Consider the following 22,574-nt stretch of genomic DNA (forward strand, 5'->3'; position numbering starts at 1 on the left):
GGTCCCCAGGGCATCGGATGCCCTCCTTACCTGGGTCCAAGCTGGGCACGTTGCCCTCTCAGCCCCTTTCCCCAGGGGGAAACTATAGAAATACAAAAACAACGCGAGGTCTGCTTCTCTGAGCCTTACTTCCATGCCCACATCCCCTCCCTCCCGGGACCGGTTTAAGGAGTAAGTGAAAAAATGCTAAGTCCTGCGCCAGCCAGTGTTCCGCCACCAGCAGGCGCCAGACGCAGGACCGCGCGCCTCCTTGCACGAGCGCAGCGGCGGCGCCAGACTGGAGGCTCGTCTCACCACCAGGGGGCAGTGCTCTCCGCTGCGCTCCGCTCCCGAGCCGGGCGGGCAGGGTAGGGGCTGACCTTGATCTCCAGTGAGCCCGCTCCCCTCCATCGGTCCACCCACGGGGACCAAGTTCAGAGGCTGCGAAGTGGTGGAAGAGGAAGCTTCCCAGATCCTGGAGTGAAGGGCAGGGCTGGGAGGGGCTTTAGGGAATGTGAGGCAGTAGAGCTCAGTGGTTAGAACAGGGCCACCACACATGTCCCAGGACGAGCGTCTAGGAGAGACCCACAACTCCCCACAGGGGTGCACACTGGCGACTTTCAAACCTTGCAGAGACGGAAAGAGCCAGTTTAAGTGGTTGGTCGTTCCAAGCCCATGGCCCTCGACTGAGAGCCCTTATAAGTGACTAAAGCCTCAGGATGAGAAGGCCAATCCTACCACAGCCCCTCCCGCTGGCACCTGCTCCAAAGAGAGGAGGATCCAGCTGAAAATGTGGGGAGCACGGGGAGGTGTCACCGGGCACAAAGGAGCGAAACCGCACCCCCAACTCACTAAACTCCCACCTGAAGAGAAACCGCAAAACCACGCCCTGGCTGCTCCTGGGCCTCTGGAGGGACCTGGCAGTGGCTCCCAGGCCTGACCGAGGCTGGGACTCACGGGGCAGCTTTCCAGAAATGCAGGTGCCCAGGTGCCCCGCCAGACTAGCCAAACCAGAACCTCTGGGGCGGGTCTGAGAAGTCTATGTTTATTATAGCTCTGGACCCCGACGGCCGTTAGGTGTGAGAGCCTCGATGGAGTGTCTGCGCACTCTTCCTGTTCTTAGGGAGGAGGAGAGACCGAGTGACAGTTTTAATGTTGTCATTTGAGTGGAGGGATTGTCTATCGATCTTGACAGCCCGTCTCTAAACGGTTCCCATCGGCCACTTCACGCAGGAATCCAAGGGGCACGCATGCATACATGTGCACGCATGAAGGCCGGCTGCGGCCTGTCCCAATCTCAAAAGGATGCCCAGTTCTCCAAGCACAGCCCTCCAAGCATGGCCGGCGGTCTGGTGGCCGAGGCGTCAGCTGGTCCTCACAGGTGGCGGGCCGCTTCCCAGACGATCTGCAGGGCCATGGAGGCGCAGGGGAGCTGGGCCACCGTGTAGGCCAGGGAGCGGGTGGGCGCCCGCAGCTTCCCCAGGTAGGCCACGGTGTGCACCATGCGGCCCAGGAAGACGAGGAGGAAGTGCATTCGGGCCACGAACGGGTTGGGCTCCAGGAAGGAGTAGACGAAGCCCAGGAACAGGAAGGGGTAGATGTTCTCCATGTCGTTCCGGTGGGCTCTGGGAAGGCAAGCGGGTGCGGTCAGCCAGGTGTCAGCTTTGAGGATGGCACAGAAGTTGGGGCCCTCTGCCCTGAAACGCCCTGCTCCACCGGGGGCTGTCCCAAGGGCGCCACACTCTAGTGGTGGCCAGAACAAGAGGTACCCGGAGGTGGGAGGGGCGGCAGCTCCCAAGCTGGTCTTGCCAGCAGCGGAGGAAACAGCCTGGGTCCCAGGCCAGGAACCATGGGCAGCTGCTTGGGGCTGTCTTACCAAGCCCTGGGGCTCACCAGGACCCGGTCCCTGCTAGTCTCCCCAACCTTGTCCTCTGGCCTTGAACCCCACATAGGAAAAGTGGGGCTCCAAGGGGTTGAGTGAGAGTGGGGTGGACCTAGGTCTGAATCAAGTTCACGCTCTTTACCAGCAAGGCCTGGCTTCTCTGAGGCTGCCATCTTTCCAAATGCAGGTTCCTGGGCCCTCCTGGGTGGGATGGGCTAGAACCTAAGAGCCAGCATCTGAAATCCACGCCTGCCTCTTATTCTGCCCCTAAATATAAGCAAATCCCCTCCGCTCTCAGGGATAATAATAGCAAAACAGCTTCCCCTCACTGGAGCCAACCAACTGCTGGACCCTGGCGAATCTCTTCGATTCCTTCATGCTATCTTGCTTTTTTTGTTTAAAATAATCAAGCGCGTGAGGATGGGGCAGGAGGGAGGGGCGCAGGGAGGCCCGTGTATAAGCCAGACGTAAATAAATGACCAGGAAAGAAAACTCACCCACTTCAGCTAAGAGCTGGTTCACATTTTCCAGGATTCCTGCTAATGGGCAAGGTTTCTTTATGGAGGGTGGGGAGGTCGAGTCCCATAAGTTAGAGACTCAGCAAGTGACTGAAGCCATAGATGGCATGTTGGACGCTCACATAAACAGGAACCCAGTGCCTGGGCCATGACCTCCCCTCAGGAGAGGCCACATGTGTGAGGGACGGGGACACGGCTGGAGCAGAAGCCCTTCTCCAGGCCTCCCAGCTGGAACGCATGTCACCCTAACCCAGCCCAGCACCCATGGGTGGCGACCTGCTGCGGAGTCCTGTCTTTCCTTCCACTGCAAGAAGAGCCTAATAGAAAGGAATTGGGCCCTGGCTGGTGGGGCTCAGTGAATTGAGCACCGGCCTGCAAACCAAAAGGTCACCAGTTCGATTCCCAGGCAGAGCACATGCTTGGATTGTGGGCCAGGTCCCCAGTTTGGGGCGTGTGAGAAGCAAGCAATCAATGTATCTCTCACACAGTGATGTTTCTCTCCCTCTCTTTCTCCCTTCCTTCCCCTCTCTCTAAAAGTAAATAAATAAAATCTTTAAAAAAGAAAAGAAAGGAATTGGGCTGGGCTGGGCTGGGCTGGGCAGGGCAGGAAGCGGACCTGGAATTCCAGGCAATCCAGTGCTGTAAGGGTCTCTGCAGGGTGGGTGTGGTCGGGGAAGGAGAGGTCTGCACTGAAGCCTGAAAGATGAGGGGCTGCCCATGCAGGGGAAGGATTTTCCCAGGGAGGAGGGTTGGCAGTGCAAAGGCTCTGGGGTGGGAAGGAGCACAGTGTAATCAAGGCCCAGAAAGGTGACCCGTGGGGCTGGGTTGTGGTTCATGAGAGAAAGCAGGGCAGGATAAGAGTGGGGAGGCCTGAGAAGCAAGGTGAGGAGCCTGGATTCAACCCCTAAACCTCCCGTAAACCCAGCAGGGCCTGGATCTTTCTTAGGTCAACCACAGGACAGAGCCGTTGGCATCTCTGTCCCTGTAACTTGGAGCCCACATGAGCCTTTCTTCTCCTTTTCTCCGGAATCTTGACCTTGAGACCCAGCCACATGGAACGAAAGTCTCCAGCTGAGGTGGGGGTGTGGGGGGCTGCTCCCTCCCATACCAGAGAGAGGAGGCCCTGGCCAGATCCTGGCCACAGGAAAGAGGAGGGAAGCAAACTGAGGACTGGCCGCTCCAGTTCTCCAATCAAGCAAGTCCCTTCCCTTCCTGTGGGTTCCGGGGAGCAGGCCGCAGGTCTGCCTGGGCAGTTGCTCCCCGCTATGGGAGTAGTGCTGTGCTACCAACACCCCCCAATCTAAAACCTATTTTAGGTGAAGTCAGTGTGTCCCAGAATGTGGTGTGTCCTCCCACGAGGGGAAGCCACCTGGAGGAGTATTTTTCTGTCATGGGCGTGTTACGGGTTCTTGAATCAGATGCCTCCCGCAACCCTATGAATGAGTGAGGACCAGCGCTCTGTCCTTGACAGCCCTGCTCATGCCGGCGGACGCTGCCTAGCGCTTCCTTCACAGAGTCACTCAGGCTCCTGGTTAGTTTCCTCGCTTCCTGCTGCCGATTAGTTTTCCTGCACAACTGTCTTTTCCAAAGACCCTGCATTTTCAGGATGTGCCCGAGACAAGACAGCGTCAGGTTTGCCATGTTTGCCTCCAGGGATGCTTCAGGCATCATTAGTGCTGGGGCCCACATTCTTTAAGGAAAAGTGAATGAATGAATGAATGAGTGAATGAGTGGGTTTCATAGGCTTGTTACGCTTTTCCTGAAACTTTTACGTAAACACATCATTTTTGTCATAGTTACATGCTTTTCTCTAAAAGCTTCAGGAAAAGCTTAATGAGCCTATGAAACCCATGAATTCACTTTTCCTTAAAGTATCTATTTGTATTTTACAAATGAGTCTTTTTTTAGAAGGCAGTTAAGAGGCTAGTTGGCCAAACCCCAAAGAGCAGGTGAGGGCGAGAAGGGAGGGGACAGTCGAGCAGGCTCAGGTGCCCTGCAGGCAGGCCTGAGGTGGGAGGGACCTTGCAGGGTACCTGAGCCCCAGTGGGACTAGAAGACCCACAGGCCACCAGCAAGGAGGGAGAGATATGGCTGGGGGCTGAGAAATGCCTGGCGCTCTGACGCTCCACGCCCAGGGCTGCCCAGGCCCCTCCCTCCACCCTCAGCTGTGTCAAACCACAGCGGTGCCCCAGACAGGGAGACATGGGGAAATCAGGGGTGATGCAAGAGGGCACATTCCCTTTCTCCCCACCCCAGGATCTGAACAGACAGGGCAGAGTCACGTACCAGAGAGACGCTCGGGCAAAACGTGTCATTCCAAAAACCACCACTTTTTTAAGGTAGAAGTCATCCAGAGCAATCCCCACGAGACTGAACTTGCAGGCTTCCTGCCCCGTCCCCCGCCCCTCAGCTGCTGCTGCAAACGGTGCAACCCCAGCTGCATTTTACAGCATCAGATGAGGGGGGGAGAGGGAGACCTACGTACCCCAGAGGCAAAGCTGGAGGCCATGGCAGGTCTCCCTTCTTCCCTGCTCTCCATACTGGCTGGTGATTTCCTCGAGTTCGGTTTGAGCAACAGAAAGGCCTCTTAGTTTAAAGGCAGATAGAAAAGAGAGTAAAATCGCCTTCATGCAGAGGGTGGGCTCGGTCATGGCCGTCATAAGCTGCGTGGCCTCCTGGCCTTGGCAACCCTAGTTCTTCCTTTACAGACAGGAGTTCCCTGCTTGGAACGCTGCTGGCAGTGAAAGACAAGTATCATATGATCTCACTTAGGAGAGGAATCTAATGAACAAAATAAACTAATGAGCAAAATAGAACCAGAGGCATGGAATCATGGAACAGACCGACAGCGACCAGAGGGGAGGGGGTGGGGATTCTGGCTGAAAGAAGGGGAAGGAATTAGTCAAAGAACATACCTGAAGGACCCATGGGCATGGACAAAGGTGTGGGGACGGATTATGGAAGGGGGGAGGGGCAGGCTTGGAAATAAAATAAAATAAAATAAAAATGTATAACTGCTTAGAACACCACTGTTGCCACGCAGGTGCGCTCTAAGTTAGCTGCCTTCTTTGTCATCACTGTCACCACCAACCCCCACAGCCCTGTCTTGGATGCCACCAGGCGAGGGGCCTGCAGTTCTGCCCAGGTGCTAATTAGCTCCCTGGCCTCAGACACCACTCCCCGCCCCCTGGGCCTCCATTCGCTGTCCCCAAAAGCAATACCGTGGGTGATGTCTAAGGGCTGAGATCTGGGGACGCAATCCCCGGTCACTCAGATTAAGTCCGTACACTCAGTCAGAATCAGTGCGAAGCCTGGTCAGGCGTTTGTCTTCCTTCTTTGGGACCACGCAGATACCCACCTTGAGGGAGGAGCTCAAGAGCAGGAGAACTTCAGTTTTAGGGAATAGTTAATGAGCCTAAGCAGTGGGTGCAGGTAAAAAGCTATTGTTTCAGGAACTGAAGGTTCGCCTGCCCTGACTCTGGGAGACCACAAGCAACCCGATCTTTGTGTTCCAGAAGAGACTCCATGTAAGCAATCAGGATGGTATCTGAGCCAATGTGTTCCGGGGAGAGACCCGCCTCCACCCAGGACACAGGACACAGGACACAGGACGCAGATAGAAAGTCACCGCTCGGCGGACAAAAGGATGTCAGGGAAAGAGCCGGACTGTAGCTTTTCTCTGATTAGCCCCTTTCCTGAATTCCAACCCCCTTACCTATACTTCTCTTCTCCTTATACAAAGGGTTTATAATGGAATCTCAGACGGCCTGTGAGGGCACAAACCTGCCATCTCCTCAGATCGCCGACCATCTGAATAAAGCGCCCGTACAGATCTAATCCCTGTCTCTGCTTATTGGTTCTGGTCGTGACAGGCGGCATGGACACCGGCTTTTCCGGTTTCACTCTCACTGCAGGTTCACACACACAGACTCAGATGTGGCCAAAATGTGCAATGCCAGCGACTTGGGTGGGCAGCCTAAAAGGAAGGTGGATTTCATCGTTTTCCTTGAGAGCCGGCTCCTGACTTCCAGAGCTGCACTCACATGGGGAGTCTGGCCTGTGCTCATCTGCAAGGCAGATTTGCCCTCGGAGGACCAAGACCTGAGGGCTTTCCTGTTTGTGCAGAAGGGGGACCAGCCTGCACCATAAACACTGGTCTAATGTTTAACTAGCCTGTGCTTCCAGGGCCTCTTTCCCTCCAGAACCGAGTTCCAGCCAGTTCTTGAGGAACGGACCCCGGGATGTGTGATTCTGAACTCTGCACCCTCAAGGTTTATGATGTTATGTGAAGCCAAGAGGAGGAGCAGCCCAGGGGACCAGGAACCACAGGTCTGGCGTGGTAGGTCCCCAATAAATGCTCACCAGATAGATATAAGACATTAGTAGATACAAGGTTTACCTGGCTGGTTTGGCTCAGTGGATTGAGCGTCGGCCTGCGAGCTAAGTGTCGCTGGTTCGATCTTCCAGTCAGGGCACATCAGAGAAGGAAAACTCTGACTCCAAAAAACCTCCGCTGCCTTGCGGCATACCTCTTCAGGGGAAAGGCTAAGGGAGTAAACCCCGACAGAAAATCCGGAGCCGGAGTCCCTAAGGTGGTTTGACGTTGTAGTCAACACCGGCAACTCCTGCGGCGCACCTGAAGCCAAGCTGTATTGACTCCGTCTTTCCCTTGGATCCTTCAGCTGCGAAGAGAGGGGGGGTCTGCTGCATGGGCAACAGCAGACCCTCCATATCACCCTGCCCAGGCTCTGTAGCTTCAGCTTCACTGGAGAGGACACTCCAGCGTCATCGCAAGATGTCGATTCAACACGGGAGGAGACAGATACCGTGTCACTCCCGAGTCGGACTGCACAACCATTCTTGGCGGTGCAGATAGACTCTTAAGAAGCTACACCATCGTCTCTCGAGACAGACGGCTGCAGACGACGACGAGATACAAGGTGGTCAGAAAGTGCTGGGATGAATCTCCACCAGTTTAGCATCGCTGCTGTTACAGATGGTGGGTAATTTTGATGAGAAGCAAAAACTGACCCTGGCTGGGTGGCTCCGTTGGTTAGAGCGTTGTCCCGATATACCAAGGTTGTGGGTTTGACCCCCGGTCAGGGCACATACAACAATCAGTGAATGCATGACTAAACAGAACAAACAAACAAAAAATGATCTCTCTCATATCAATTAAAAACAACTGAATTTGGGTGGATAAAAATGTCTCTCACTGGCATGGTTACAACCAGTAAAAATAAACCAAGTGTGCGCAGGCCCATGTAATCCTTCCTGTCTTCACAAGCAAGCTTGGGCTACATAGAACCCCTGGGCCCTGGGAGAAGCCAGATGCCCTCTGGGCAGCTGCTGTGGGCCAGCTTGGGCCGTCTGGTCTGCGCAGCCTGCCACTTCAATTACTAATGTCTACCACTGCCCAGGGAGGCAAGCCGACTCAGGGGGAGGGTGGGAGAAGGGTCCCAGGTATGGATTCGAGTGTGGGTAAGGCTTTTGTTCACTGAAGCACAATTAGGTCTTATCAAAGTGTCTTGCACATAGTAGATGATCATTAAATGCTGGCTGGATGACGGATAGATGGATGGGCCTCATATGAAGGACCACATACTATATTAGTAAAGGTGAAATAGCAAAGAATTTTACTTCTTACATTAATGTTTCTGTAATAGGTAAAAGCCACAAGTACATATGTTATTTCCAGTGGCCAAGAAAATAAACAACAAAAAAACAGACTTCCTTTTAAGAAAACACTATTACGTAGACTACAGTGTCTCGGCCGCTTCTGCCTGTGATGCAGGAACCCCAGGTGAGGGTTTGTCTCCTGTCTCACTCCTGTCCAGCTGCCCATCCTCTCCACCTCTTCGCGGACCCCGCGGACAGCCCCCGTCCCCTGGGGCGCCACCCCCCTCCTCTCCAGCCCCTGCCATAAAAGAGCAGAGAGGAAACTACCCAGAAGTCCAGCACTGAGACTGGGGACATGAAATTAACCCTTAGTCTCTGATGGAGGTTTCACACGGCCTTATATAAAGACTCATTTTTGAGTAATATTTACTGATATGGGAAATGCTGGGTGGCGGGCCAGGTCCCCAGCTGGGGGCACGAGACAGGCACCCACACATCACTGTTCCTCTCCCTCTCATTCCCTCTCCCTTCCCCTGTCTCTAAAAATAAATAAATAAACTCTTTAAAAAACACATTGAAAAAAAAGAAATAATGTTAACTGAAAAGAATTGGAACCCCCCCCCCCCAAACTGGGTATACAACGCATGCCTACGTTTATAAAAAATATTACAACTATTTAGAGCAAGAAGACAAAGACGAGACAGAAGAAAATGTTAACAGGGATTAGAATCCTGAGTGCTTTCCCTTTTTCCGCCTCTGTTTTGTCAACATCACCCACTTTGTCCGCAATGAGTAGTTCTTTATATAAGAAAAATTGTTTTTGATTGACTAGGGGATGCGCGGAGGCGGCCGGGCCACAGAGAAGCAGCGCGCCCCGGTGCTGGGTGTGGGCGTGGGCCCCGTTTGGCAGTGTTTTCTGCCACTTGATGGCATCCCGCAGTTCCGCTCCCGCGTACAGAGGCAAATGAGAGGTTCTGATGCACTCTGTCCACGGCAGAAACTAAGACCAGCCTAAGTGCCCACCAGAGGGGAACCGGGTAAGTTACGGATCAGCCCCTCAGCGGAGCAATGGCAGAAAAACTACGGCCCCATCCGATGCAGGAGGCCCCTCTAGGAGCCGACGTGAAACAATCCCTGTTGTTGTGAGAAAACCACACAGGGCAGACCAGCGAGCAGAGGCTCATCCTTTGAGAGTCTGCAGGACAAAGCATGGCACATATGCTCGCAAGTGCAGAAAACACGGATAACAGCACCTGCCCCGGCGAGCAGAACGGGTTCGAACGTGGAGGTCGGAGCGGGCAGGGAGACCGTTCACCGAATATCGCTTTCTAACAGTAATCCTGAGCCATCGGCATGTATTCCTTTTCCAGGATTAGAAGTCAGATCAATGAGTAAGGTAGAGCAGTCTGAGGCGCTCAGGAAGGCAGAAGACCTGGGCCCCGAGAACCGTCCACGACCCAGTGTTCAGAAGACGCCAGGCTCGGGCCCAGCTGTACTTGCCTGAGGCAGCGGTCCACGTCCGGGTCGCTCCGGCAGTACTGGAGGCCTCCGTGTCTCAGGGCGTCCTCGGGGTTGGCAAAAGCCTGAAACACATCAGCTGGGAATTACTGCACACATGATGGGCAGCCCGGTCACATCCATTTACCAGCACCCATGACCTCCCACTGCGTGCTCAGTGCTAGGGACTCCCAGTGAACAAGGCTGCTATGGATGAACATCTGTGTCCCTGCAGCAGATTCAGATGTTGAAACCTTGCCTCCAGCATGATGGTGTTTGGAGGCAGGGCCTTTGGAAGGGAACCCGGTCCTGAGGGTGGAGTCCTTCTGAAAGGGACTGGCGCTCCTATAAACAAGACCTCAGACAGCTCCCTAGCCCCTCCTGCCATGTGAGAACACAGTGAGAAGAAGGTCATCTAAGAGCCAGAAGACAGGACCTTACCAGATACAGAATCTGCCAGAGCCTTGACCTTGGACCTCCAGCCTCCAGAACTGTCAGAAATAAATTTCTGTTGTTTGTAAACTGCCCATCTGTGGTATTTTGTTAGAGCTGGCTGAATGCACTAAGGCAAGGGCTCTTCTGCTCTTGTGAAACTCACAGTCTAATAGGCCAGGAAAGACCAGGCACTGAGTATACAGAAAGAGAAGACGGGGTTGGCCTTTAGAACATCCACAAAAGGCCTGACTGGAGGCTTCTCTGAGCCAGTGATATTAAAGCTGAGGCTTGAAGGATGCATCAACATTAACCAGATGAAGAGAGGGCTAGAGCAACAGCAATCAAGACATAGGAACAGCATGTGCAAAGGCCCTGGGGTCAGAAAAGATGGGCACTCAATGAATTGTCAGTGGAAAGCAAAGATTTAAGGTCACACTCAGGTCATCAAAGGCCCATGTCCATCACTCCTGCTCCGCTGTTCCCTGCTGGCCTCCAGGTAAGCCAGCCCCACCAACTCACAGCAAACGCACGCTCAGCACCAGGTTTTCTGAATGGTCCACCCAACAGCAAATCCTGCTGCTTCTGACTCAAGAGCCCTTGTGATATCTGTCCCCAAACTGGTTTGCCCTGCCTGGTGGGCCTGTCTCTCTGCCCTCCCCCCAGAGGTAAATGTAGCCCATGCTTGAGGCCTGTCTCAGGACTGGAGCCCCCACACCCAGAATTCTTCTCTCCACTGTTCCCTAAGGCATAGAATCACCAATTCCTATGGCTCTGCACAGGGCCTGCGGACTCATGACACCCTGTGAGGGGGCTGGGCATTCAGCGGGCAGCTGCCTTTCAGTTCATTGTCCATGGCATTGGTCACCCTTAAGACAACTGGAATACAAGTCACCCGAACAGGGGCCAGCGGGGGCAGGGACGGGGAGGGCGGATGGGAGAGGCCTGACCTCAGGCCCTGGAGGTACCCCAGAGAAGGGATCCAGTTACAAGTGAAGAGCACTAACACCTCTGGAGCATTTCCTCTGCAGCAGGCGCTGAGTTCCCCTGGCACTGCGGCCACCATCCCCAGTAGGCACTGGAGGAAACCGAGCTCCCAGACTGGCCTTGGGTAAGGCCGGTCGGTAGAGAAGCCGCCTCCGGCGCCTGTCACCTCCCCAAGCAGAAATGGGAGAGATTTCCTTCTGCCACTCCCCTCTGACCAGGCCGACAGGCACTCAGACAGGTGTGTCTCCTCCCTTCCCCGAATTCACGTTTGAGGGAAGAACTCTGGGGCCCTGCACCTCACTGTCGAGAGCCCCATCCCCTGTGGCAGGGTGTGAACTCTGCGGCTGGAGACGTGGGTTCAAGCCCAGCTGAGCGGCCTTCACAGTAACGAACATCTCCTCGCCAGCCCTGATTCCTTACCTGGAAAACAGGTGAATGCACGCCTCCCCCAGGGCCCACGTGGGGGTTATTAAGTGCTCAGCTCTTAGAAAGGACCCAGTGGGTGGAAGCAGCTGTCCCTGCTGGGTGCTATATCCAGCAGCCTGGGTTGGGCCAAGGCAAGGAGGAGGCCAGGTGATCAGTACGCTTGTGCCTCGGGAGTAATCTCACCTGGGGAGCTGCTCTTCCATCCGCCCTGAGGGGGGGGGCGGGGGCTAAGCCCAGCTCCCCAGTGCCCACGTCAATGCCCCACCCCACCCCGGGGATGCCAGAGCCAGCCTCATGTTGCCTTTGAACTCGACAAAGCGGCACACTTTCCAGGCACGACGTCTCCACTGAAATACCAGGGAGGGTAGCCGGCAGGTGCTCCCCCGGACCCCTCTGCTTCTAGCAAGCTCGGCCCCCCCGCTTCTCCACTCTGGGCGTCTGTGAGCGGCGTCCTGCCCGCCCGCTCGCCCTGGCTCCGAACTCAGCCGCGTTACTGTTGTATCGGCTGGGGGACCCGCACTGGAGAGCGAAATTCCTGCCTAAAAGTTCCACTGGGGCTCAGCTGAGAGCCGACCCGGCCTCCGGAGGCTGCAGCGAGTTTCTAAGTGAGCTGGCCAGCGAAGTGGGAATTTCCACTGGAAGCCCTCGGGTCCTGTTTCGCCGGTTCCCACTCCACCCAAACCTCTGATCTCCTGTGCTGGGAGGCCGCCAGGTCGGGGCAGCGTCTCGCTTTCTGGCTCGCGCTCCTCCCCAGGGACCCGGGTCTCAGGAGCTCCGCGCACTCGTGGAGTCCCGTCGTGCCTAGAACTTACCTGCGGCCACAGCGAGGGAGTAAATCTCCTAAATCAGAGGCCAGGGAGGTGCAGGCCCTGCGGAAACCCAGGGCCACAGAGGAGCCATCCCACGGGGCTGGGAGGGGCCCCCAGCTCCAAACACTCCCGTCCTGGCCCTGAAGCCACTCCGGCAGCGAGATGCGGAGCGCGCGCGCGCCCAGGGCAGGGGTCCCGGGGGCGGCTCGTACCTTCTTCCGCAGCCTCACTTGGCCGGTGATGACCGCCACCACGTACATCTTGATGATCAGCAGTGTGCTGCAGAGCAGGAAGGCCGGGAGCACCTGGCCGCTGAGCAACGCCAGGGCGCGGGGAGGCATCTCGACGGCGGGAGCTCGGGGAAGGACCGCGGCAGGCGTGCGGCTGTGCCCGTGGCCGCCTCTAGAGCAGGGAGGAGGCGGGGAGAGCGGCGAGGACGCCAGTCTGCGCTCAGCCCCCGCCCACTCCCACCCCCAGCGCAGAAGAAACTTCTGCCCAGGTGCTTGGGACCGCAGGGAGCCGGGGGATTGGCCCCGGCCCGGCCCTCCCCAGCAAGTCCTTATCCACTTTCCAATCTGTTCTCTGGTTCAAAAAACAACAAAGTTCAACCGAGTACATTGGAAGATCTAATTGGCGTTACTAAGGGATTCATCAGTCCGAGGCAGCCCATTTGGCAGCTCAAAGGGGCTCCAAGGGGCCCTGCGAAATTGAAGTTGTTCATAGGGGAGTCGGGGGCAAGGGGGCTAAATGTGAGAGAGAAGAAAGGATTATTTTGCAGCCCAGATACCTTTTCTTTGGGAGGAAGAGACGGAGAAGGATTTTTATCATGAGATTGCCATCTGCCCCCAACTCAGCCTGGACACCTGAGCACAGCCGTACCTGCACTGATGGGACTTTGCTCCTTGTGGTAGGCTGGCTAATGGCGCCCCAAAGATGTCCATGTCCCAATCCCCAGAGCCTGTGAATATGTTATCCTACACGTCAGAAGGGACTTTGCAAGTGGGATTAGGTAAAAATATCGAGATGCAGAGATTATCCTATATTATCTGAGTGAATCCAATTGAATCACAAAGGTCTTTCTAAGAGAGAGGCAGTAAAATTTGTGGACAAAAAAAGGGGTTCCATGGAAGGTAACCTCACAGGGTGATCTGATCATAAATCCCTAAATACGCAGGTCATGGTGGGTAGTCACACCTCAGGCATATAACTTTTTTCTTTTTTAAAAAAATTTTAGAGAGAGGAAAGGGAGGGAAAAAGAGGGGGAGAGACGTTGCCATTTGAGAGAGACATTGATCCATTGTCTGTCGTGCATGGCCTGACCGGGAACTCAACCCGCAACCCAGGTATGTGTCCTGGCTGGGAATCGAACCAGTGATCTTTTGCTTTGTGAAGTGACGCCCAAGCAACTGAGCCACAGCAGTCAGGGCAGGCATATCACTTTTTAGTAAAAGGCTTATCTTTGCCTCCAGCAAGCGCACCCTTCGTTTCTGTGCATCCATGTTCACACGCCTTTGAAATGAACAGTAGCCGCTCTCAACGGACCACACAATTCTGTTACCTCTCCTGAGATCCAGTCCCCGCCTGTCCTGCTGCCCCTTCCAGGTACTTTCCCCTAGGACCCTGCCTGCATTCCTAGTGCATATAAGAAGCTGCGGAACTCTTCTTCTCCGGAGCACTGGAGATCTTGCTGCCTGGCAAATGTCACCAGCTTGGCTCAGATCATCTCTAACAAAAATTCTTTATGTTGGCAAATGAGAGGGAGAAAAGATACAGAGAGAGGAAAGTTCAGAGAGGAGGAAGGCACCCACGGCTCGCTTTGAAGGTGAAGGGAAGATGGCCAAAGGATGCAGGTGCTTCGAGGCTGTAAAAGACTAGGGAACAAGTTCTTCCCGAGAGCTTTCAGGAGGAACCGGTCCTGCGGCCACCTTGACTTTAACCCACTGAAGTTGATTTTGGACTTCCGGCTTCCAAAACTGGCCTCCAGATAATAAACGTGTGTTGTTTTAAGCCGTCGGATCTGTGGCCATGTGTTAGAGCAGCTATAGGAAACAGGCCCACACTTCCAGGTTTTCTAGAGCATGTTTTACATTCTCGAGAGGCTCCCAGGCAAACTGTTCCTTACAGGGACCTCTCCAGATTCAATCAACAGTTTGTGCCCTAAGATTCTTTTAAGCCTTTGTTTCAAAATCCCCACCTTGTCATGCCGCAGCCCCTTTCCCCCTGGGCCCCTTCCCCAAGTTTGGAAGGGATCTTCTCCCTTTAGTGTTGCCAACACTGTTTGCTTTGCTAGGGGCGCCCTGGGAAAGTGAGGAAGAAGGGAAGGTGTAGCTTGGGCCTGCCCGAGGGGACAGCAGTTTCAGCTGGGCCTGTGCCCCAAAGCAGCAAAGACCAAGGGAAGGACTGGGCAGAGGACAAAGACACCCCGGTGTGCTCTGGAGCCAGACTCAGCCGGCATGGACTCCCAGTGGCAGCTGTGTGGCTCCAGGCAAGCAGCTTCCCTCTCTGAACCTGTTTTCTCAACAGTGAAGCGCAGCTGAGAGGCAGCCACTCCCTGCAGCAGCTGAGAGAACTGAGAGTTGCATCTAATTATTAAGCACCCAGTGCCCCCTAGGCCCTCTATCAGCTTGAGCCTCTGAGCCTCAGATTCCTCAACATGGGAGAGTAATTCCTACCTAGTAGGTCTACCAGGAGGGAGACTCTTGGAAACCCCTGCCCTGACTGCTTTTTGTCCACTTGCGATAGGCCAAATCTTCCTTTATCTGGACAAAAGATTTGCCTACAAAAAGGAAAAGAAAGAAAGAGAAAGAAAGAAAGAAAGAAAGAAAGAGAGAGAGAGAGAGAGAGAGAGAGAGAGAGAGAGAAAGGAAGGAAGGAAGGAAGGAAGGAGAGACAGAAAACAAAGAAAAGAGGCACTCCCAAATGGACGCCCATGTTTCTGGAGCGTGGGGCTGCCAGACAGGGTCATCCGGCTCCCAGAAGCATTGCTGGGTCACGATCAGGGACAGGACTAAGAACGCATTGAACGTCCTGAAATCAGTTTTATCTCTGACTGCGTTCTGGGTGGAATCGTGCAAGCTTGCTCCTTGCATGTTTCTATCTGCGAACAGAGGACACTGGCCTCTTGTGCCCCCACCTCAAGGGGACCCCTGGGGGTGGCTGTCTTCCTTGTGGCTCAAAAAGATCCATTATGGCCGTGTCACCCCCAGAATGGTGGCCCAGAGACAGCCGGAGAGGGACCCTGAGTGTTGCTGATCCCTCCTGTGACTGGGAGGCGTGCACAGACCTGCTTGGTCTCCTGACACAGGATCAAAAACCTTCCCAGCGGACACGGGGAAAACCAGTGTGAGCAAAGAGCAGATTGCTACCTGCTGGTACCTGAAGTCCAAAATAACAGGATTTGAGGAAGCCCTCCCGATTTCATGTGTGTGACTTCATGGTGGGAACCTTTGCCTCTCTGGCTACTGAATACAAGCAGTTGAGCCAGGGCCGGGCAAGGAGGACAAATCCTTCTCGGATCTTCCGCCAAGAATGTCCCTAAGGCCTCCCTCAGCCAGTGCTAGTCAGCTGTTGGTGGTGGTGGTAGAGATGGAGGCGGAGGTGTTTGTTTTTCCTGAGCTCCAGTTACATTCTTTGCCTGCAGAATGGGATTGGGGCTCCCTGCCTTGCAGGGCTGAGGGAGACAGGAGAGGGGGTGGGGTGCACCCCCCCCCCGCGCCGCCCCCCCCCCCCCCCCCCCAGCCATGGGCCTGGCCGTGAGGCCTGAGAGTGTTGGGAAGGGTTTCTGTCTTGGCCTGGGCAATGGTTACACAGGTAGGGATGTCTGTAAAAATTCACTCAGCTCTACCTTCAATGGTGCCTTTATTGTATATTTTTCTCTCTTATTTTTATTGTATGTTTTTAAAAAGCACACAAAAGTTGGGCCATCACAACTCCCCGTCTCTGAGCAAACAGGATCTGCTGTGATCAGCTCACGCTCCCTGGCATTTCCTGTGGCTCAGAGGCCCGGGTCTTCGGCTGGGTGATTGTCTGACTTCAGAGGAGCTCAGGGAGAGGAGGAAGTGGCTCCGCCTGGGCCGCTGGTTCCTGACCTCAGTGAGTGTCCTTGGGACTTTCTCCAGCCAAGGACTGGGAAATGCATGGTTAACAAAAAAAAAAAAGACTGTCCTTGAAGTGACCTTTTAGGTCAGATTCGTACTGTGGTCATCACTGTGATAGAAGAACTCAAGAACCGGCAAACGTTAGTTTTAGGGAATAGTTAATGAGCCTAGCAGTGGGTGCAGGTAAAAAGCTATTGTTTCAGGAACTGAAGGTTCGGCCCGCCCTGACTCTGGGAGACCACGAGCAACCCGACCTTTGTGTTCCAGAAGAGACTCCATGTAAGCAATCAGGCCGGTATCTGAGCCACTGTGTTCCAGGGAGAGACCCACCTCCACCCAGGACACAGATAAAGAAAATCACAGGACACAGGACACAAGACACAGATAGAAAGTCACCGCTCGGTGGATGAAAGGACGGAGGGAGATTGCTGGCTGCAGCTTTTCTCTGATTAACCCCTTCCCTGAATTCCAAGTCCCTTGCCTACACTTTTCCTCCTTATGAAAAAGGCTGGCTTGACAGGACGTGTAAGACAGTCTGTTAGGGACATAACCTGTCATCTTCTCAGATCGCCAGCCGTCTGAGTAAAACGCCCGTAAAGATTCAACCCCTGTCTCTGCTTACGGGTTCTGGTGGCGCCAGGCGGCATGAGCGCCGACTTTCCTGGTTTCAGTCGCAGGACCAACCCTCCTTTGGGCAGCAGTGTTTGTAAAACGTGGTCTGTGGTCACAGAGGAGGCAGACGGGGAGATCAGTGAGTTCGGATGGCCCTGCAGCCCCTGCTGGGGCAGAAGCCCACCAGGTGGGACCTTTTGACTCCCCTCCAGATGAGCAAATCAGTGAAGGCCTGATGTTTTTGTCTGCCAGCTCACCTCTCCCACCTTCCTTTGGGAAATCACCCCCTTCCTTTCAGAACCTGTATCCCTAGTGCCTGAAATTCTGGTGGGGCAGCCAATGGGCACACTCCAACTTCTTAGTATGGGGTAGCCACGTGACCCAGACCACCAATCACAATGTTACTTGCATCCAGATGCCGACTGGCCCAAGCATAGCCAATCAGAGACCTTCCCTGGGAGGTTATTCTGACACTGATAGACCCTTCTTGACTGCAGGACTGGGTCCCTGGACAGTACTGGCCTGAGCTGTGTGCAGCCATCCCCTCTCCCTGCATGGAGGACACTGTATTCTGGAGGAGACAGCGAGGCCCCAATGTCTGACTCATCTGGGCCTAAGACTCTATCGGAGTTTCCTTTTTTGCTTAAACAAAACATCGGTCAAAGCACGTCCCTCCTCTGCGCCAAACTGCAGTGGCTCACATCTTACTCAGAGTAAAAGACAAAGTTTGGACCATGGCTCATGGCCCTCTCCCATCTGGGCCCCTCCTGGTTCTCTCTGAGCTCCTCCTTCTCTCCATCCTCACCGCCAGGCACACTACCCTCCTTGCTGGTCCTCAGACATGCCAGACACTGTTCTTTCTCCAGCCCTTGCTCTGGCTGACCCCTCTGCCTGGGATTCTCTCCCCCCAGGCACCCACTGGGCTGACACCTCATCTTCAAGTTTGCTCAAATCTCACCTCTGAGAAGACCCACCCTAATCCCCTTCATCAGTTCTGCAGCCTGTCCCCACCCCCACTTCCCTGCCGTTATTTTCTCTTTTCTTTCCACAGCACATCACTCAATGGGTGACTCCCCTTATAGCTTATTTATTATCCTGATGGGCAACACCTGGCTTCCTCGGGCAGCGCCTTGGTTTTGTTCACTGATGAACTTGAAGCATTGGTCCCGTGCCTGACATACAGACAGCACTGCAGTTTCTTGGACTAAACTGAAGTAAGCTAACTTGATTTGGATTTCTCCTTCCTTCCTTCCTTCCTTCCTTCCTTCCTTCCTTCCTTCCTTCCTTCCTTCCTTCCTTCCTTCATTTCTTTCTCTCTTTATAACAAAAGTCTAGACCAAAAGAAGTAAAAGGGCCCAGAGTTGGATCCGGAGCCTTACACTCCTTGGAATGCCTGGGAGAGCCTGGCTACCCCTCCCGACAGGCAGGGCCAGGGGGGAGGCCTATACGTCTCTGAGAGGGACTGGCCGCTGGGCAGGCTGGGACCAGAATGGGGTAACAGGGGCGTTGCCCCAGGGCACCCCCTTTTGATAACCACTCAGGACTAGAAAAGACAAGTGTCATATTAGATTTAGTTCATTTGCACAAACACGCACCCAGCAGTGTAGCGACCCAGGAGCTGACGCTGACCGACGAGGATGCGTGGTCCGTTGGGACCGGCGGCTGCCCATCAGCGACGCAGGCCGATCCGGGGCTGCATGCCACACTGCTGGCCTGGGCACCCCAGCCACCCTGGCTCCTGGCGCCCACTTCCGAGACCACCGGGATGGCCTTCAGGAATGATGCCCCCCCCCCCCTTAAAGACAGCAGTCAGACAGGACGACAGCTCAGGGTCACTGGGTGCTGCCTCATACCTGACACGGGGCTGACCACAGACAGCGCGGCGGTGAACACCCCTGAGAAGCTCTGGCTGGCAGACCTCTGTTAGAGACGGGGGGCCTGGGGCTCAGGTCGGCGGCAGCGCTTGCCGCGGGTCTCCCGGCCGGGCTTGGGTCACAGAGCAGTGCCGTTCCCGCTGTGGGGCACGGGCTCGGGCCCAGGAGAACCAGTACGTGCTGAGCACTCAAGAGGCAAAACTTTGTGCCATTTAAAGTCCCGTCCACTCGCTCCATGTCCCCCCACGTCAGAAAATCCCCAGGGAGCTCACCCTCTCTTGGGAATGAGGAACGGCAGGGCTGCTCAGCTATAGCACCCCCTGGCCAGAAAAGACTGACAGCCACGCGTGGAGCAGTACCCAGCCGTGAGAAGGAACGACGTGCCGTGGCCGGGGGGCTCAGCTGCTTGGAGCATCATTCCGTGCACCAAAAGGTTGCAGGTTCGATCCCCTGTCAGGGAGCACATGGGAGGCAACCGATGGGTGTTTCTCTCTCACATCGACGCTTCTCTCCCTCTTCCTCTCTGAGATCAATAAAACATATCATCGGGTGAGGATTCAAAAAAGAATGGTGTCCTACGATGAGTTTCAGTGTGGACTAACCTAAACACATTCTGCAAAGCGAAAGCAGCCAGCCTCAGAGCCGCATGGTGTGTGATTCCGTTGCCATGAGATGCGTGCAGCAGGCAAATCCGCAGAGGCCGCTGTCAGGGCGGAGGCGGGGCGGAGAGAGGAGCGGCTGCCCAAGGCGGGTGGACTTTTCTGTGGGGAGACGAAAGTTCTAGACCTGGATCGCAGGGACGGCGCCACGACGAGGAATGTACTTGATATGACTGAGGTGCACATTTTGAAATGATTATTTTGATGTTGTAAACAAAAAAGAAAAGCCAGGGCCCCTGACGGGTTCACGACTGCAGTTAACACGTCTAAGGTGGTGTCACACAGGGCCTGAACATATGCGTGAGATGCTGGGGAGTTTCTGGGGCTCCCCACTCCTCCTGTCCCAGGGGAGAGAGACACCCGTGGCTATTTCAAGTGCGGACTGAGCGTGGCCCTGATGGAGCGCATCTGTCGCTCCTTGGCCTCCGGCCTCAGATCCCATTGCTGATGCACAAGGAGCTGTGGTCAAGCAAGGAGCGTTTCCTGAACGCCCCTGGGGACATGACGCAGCTGGCAGGGCAGGCGGAGTGGGGGACAAGGGCGCGGAGAAGTGTTTGTCTCAGCACACGCCACCGCCAAGATGTTTGGAGAAGAGCTGCTGTCACCCTGAGTGGGGCTCCAAGCAGTGGCTACGGGCTCCATTGAGAGCCAAGACCCTCCCGTGCCCCAGCTGCCCGGGTGGGAGGCGGGCACACATTGTCTCACGGCCACCGCCCACTGCCCGCCGCCGCTGTTTTCCCATGGGCACCTCCGGTTCCAGCTGTCAGCCACATCAGGAACCCATTTCCTGGGAGGCCCTGGAGGGGAGCTTTGGGTTCCTGGGATTCTGCTCGGCCAGCAGTGGCTCAGGGGACAGCTGGCCAGAGTTTTCAAAGGCAGGAGTGATGGGAGCCCTTCCCACGTCTTCAGCAGCTTCCAGGACCCCAAACTTCCTCAATTCCACAAGCAGCACCGCCCCCTTTCCCTCGGGGCCACAGTCACGGAGCCCGTATTTTATGACTGTGGGTTTTTCAACTCATCATCCAAACATGTCAGATGCTGAAATCGTCAAGGGGGCCGAGGGCGTGCGTCCTCCTTCGGCTCTGATGCAAGGGCCGAGTCTGCATGAACCCTGCTGGTCCGGGGAACTCACCACGTCCAATAATAATAATAGCAATGACAACAGCAGCAGCAGCAGCTGTCATTCATTAGGCACCTCCTAGGACCCAGGCGCCTTCACAGGCTTTGCGGATAAGCCGGCCTTGTTTTACCTTTGGCATTATCCCTGGCACTACAGAGCACCACGAGGCCCGCTTTACTGATGCAAAAGTAGGCGCAGGGCTCTGCATGACCTTTTGTAAGGTCACAGATCTGGGCAGAGGTGGAGCAGTCCCAAGCTGGAGCCTGCACCCTTAACCCCCAGGAAGAGTTGAGGTTTGAATTCAATCCAGCCTTTCCGTTCTTGCACAATTCTCCTTGTTCAAAATTCCTTCCTTATGCGAAGCTGGATCTATCCTTGGGGGCCCCTGAGAACACACAAGCTCCCTTCTCCACCCTGCTCCCCTTCAGAGGTTGGAAGATACTCGTCCTTCGGGCAAAACCGCGGCCATGCCATCAGCTTATCCTTGGATCCCCTGTTTGCCAGCCCTCACGACCCGGTCTGTAAAGGTCCCGCTTCGAGGGGCCAGAGCCTGGGATGCCAGTGAGCCAGCTCAGACCAGAGGAGCACCATCACCCGTTGTGGCGATGCACAGAAAGACCTGTGACTCTTAAGCAGGCCTGGTTCCATGATTTGTGGGCCCGTCGCAAAATGAAAACACAAAACCCCTTGTTCGAAAGCCATGCAGAGTTGCAGGAGGCGGGCCGTAGCGCATTAAACTGAGCACAGGATCCAGCAAGACCACAGGAAACCTGCCCCGATCCCAAGCTCAGGGTGACTCATCGTCGGGTGGGTAAGAAAGGCATGTCCTAATCAAAGCCAGAAAAAGGAGAACATCAGATCTTGATAGGGCCTTTCATCCTCTCTAATAAAACGGATGCCAATGTTTTATGATACATCGAACAATAATAGCAGCTAGCATTTCTGAGTATTTTCCCCGAGCCGGGTGCCATGCAATATTTTTTTTTAAACAGCACTTATATAATGTTCGCCATGTGCCCAGGAAATATTTATTAACTTATTTCATCTTCATAACATCTGATTAAGGGAGGTACTGCCATTATTCCCACTCTGTAGATGAGAGACTGGGGTGCAGAGTCGCTGAGGGACTTACCAGTCATATAACTAAGAAGTGGTCTCCCAACGACCTTTTGGGATGAGTACTGACAACACTAGTCCCTCCAGTTTTCAGAGAGGGTTCCTGAGACTCAGGGAAGAGAGAACCAAAGTAAAGAGATCACAAGTGGAGACTTCAAGTCCAGAACCACAGAGGTGCAGAGCCCCTGCCCGGAGGCCCCGGAAGTTCAGCTCCCACCAAAGGCCCAGGCAGCCATGGCTAGGTAGTTCAGCTGGTTAGAGTGCCTTCCGATACACCAAGGTTGCAGGTTCAATCCCCGATCAGGGCACATACAAGAGTCAACCAAGGAATGCATGAATAAGTGAAACAAAAAAATCGATGTTTCTCTCTCTCTTCCTCTCCCTCCTTGCCTCCCATCCTCTCTCTCAAATCAATTAAAAAACAGCAACAAAGACCCAGGTTACATGCCTGTAGGGTGTTGACTAGCATCTCCCCCCCCACCCAAAGATACACCCAAGTCCTAACCAAGCACCCCCAGCACCTGTGATTGTGACCTTATTTGGAAATGGGGTCTGTATTAGCCAAGGTTCTCCAGAGAACAAAACCAATAGGAGAGAGATAGAGAGGCACACACACACAGAGGTATTTATTACGAAAATTGGCTCATGCAATCACAGAGGCTGAGCAGCCCCACGATCTGCCATCTGCAAGTCAAGTCCACCGATTCAAACACTAATCTCATCCAGAAGCACTCTCAGGGACACACCCAGAATCATTGTTTAATTCGGGCAGCCTGTGGCCAGTTGTGTTGACACAAAAAATTGACCATCATAAGGTCTTTGCAGATGTAACGAGTTAAAGACCCTGAAATAAGATCATCTCGGATTTCAGGTGCATCCTCCATCCAGGGACTGACTGGTGTCCTTGGGAGAGAGAGGAGAGGGAGGGTCAGGCAGGCACAGGGAAG

At 54.7% G+C, this 22,574-nt stretch overlaps 1 protein-coding gene and 1 long non-coding RNA gene across 2 annotated transcripts; one reads left to right on the plus strand and one right to left on the minus strand.

Annotated features, from left to right (window-relative positions):
- Positions 1 to 1,010: 1,010 nt before the first annotated feature.
- PTGES (prostaglandin E synthase) lies at positions 1,011 to 12,601 on the minus strand. Its single transcript, XM_090274877.1, has 3 exons — positions 12,362 to 12,601; positions 9,499 to 9,581; positions 1,011 to 1,604 (listed from the first exon to the last, which is right to left on the minus strand). The coding sequence occupies exons 1-3, from the start codon at positions 12,488 to 12,490 to the stop codon at positions 1,355 to 1,357; spliced, it is 462 nt and encodes a 153-aa protein (XP_090131003.1). The 5' UTR covers positions 12,491 to 12,601; the 3' UTR covers positions 1,011 to 1,354.
- Positions 11,201 to 13,417, plus strand: LOC150013821 (uncharacterized). The gene is made up of 3 exons (XR_016510590.1): positions 11,201 to 11,345; positions 12,928 to 13,056; positions 13,384 to 13,417. It is a non-coding gene; the product is annotated as an uncharacterized LOC150013821 (long non-coding RNA).
- The last annotated feature ends 9,157 nt before the right edge of the window (positions 13,418 to 22,574 follow it).

This window comes from Furipterus horrens, unplaced genomic scaffold (genome assembly GCF_987537825.1).
Source record: "Furipterus horrens unplaced genomic scaffold, mFurHor1.1.pri manual_scaffold_4, whole genome shotgun sequence".
Lineage (NCBI taxonomy): Eukaryota > Metazoa > Chordata > Mammalia > Chiroptera > Furipteridae > Furipterus > Furipterus horrens.

Bases quoted from the DNA above. Each gene is read 5' to 3' on its own strand.
- PTGES (XM_090274877.1), bottom strand. From the start codon at position 12,490: ATGCCTCCCCGCGCCCTGGCGTTGCTCAGCGGCCAGGTGCTCCCGGCC. The intron at 9,582-12,361 runs GTACGAGCCGCC...GATGTGTTTCAG, and splicing joins AAGTGAGGCTGCGGAAGAAG to GCTTTTGCCAACCCCGAGGA. The intron at 1,605-9,498 runs GCAAGTACAGCT...TTGCCTTCCCAG, and splicing joins GACGTGGACCGCTGCCTCAG to AGCCCACCGGAACGACATGG.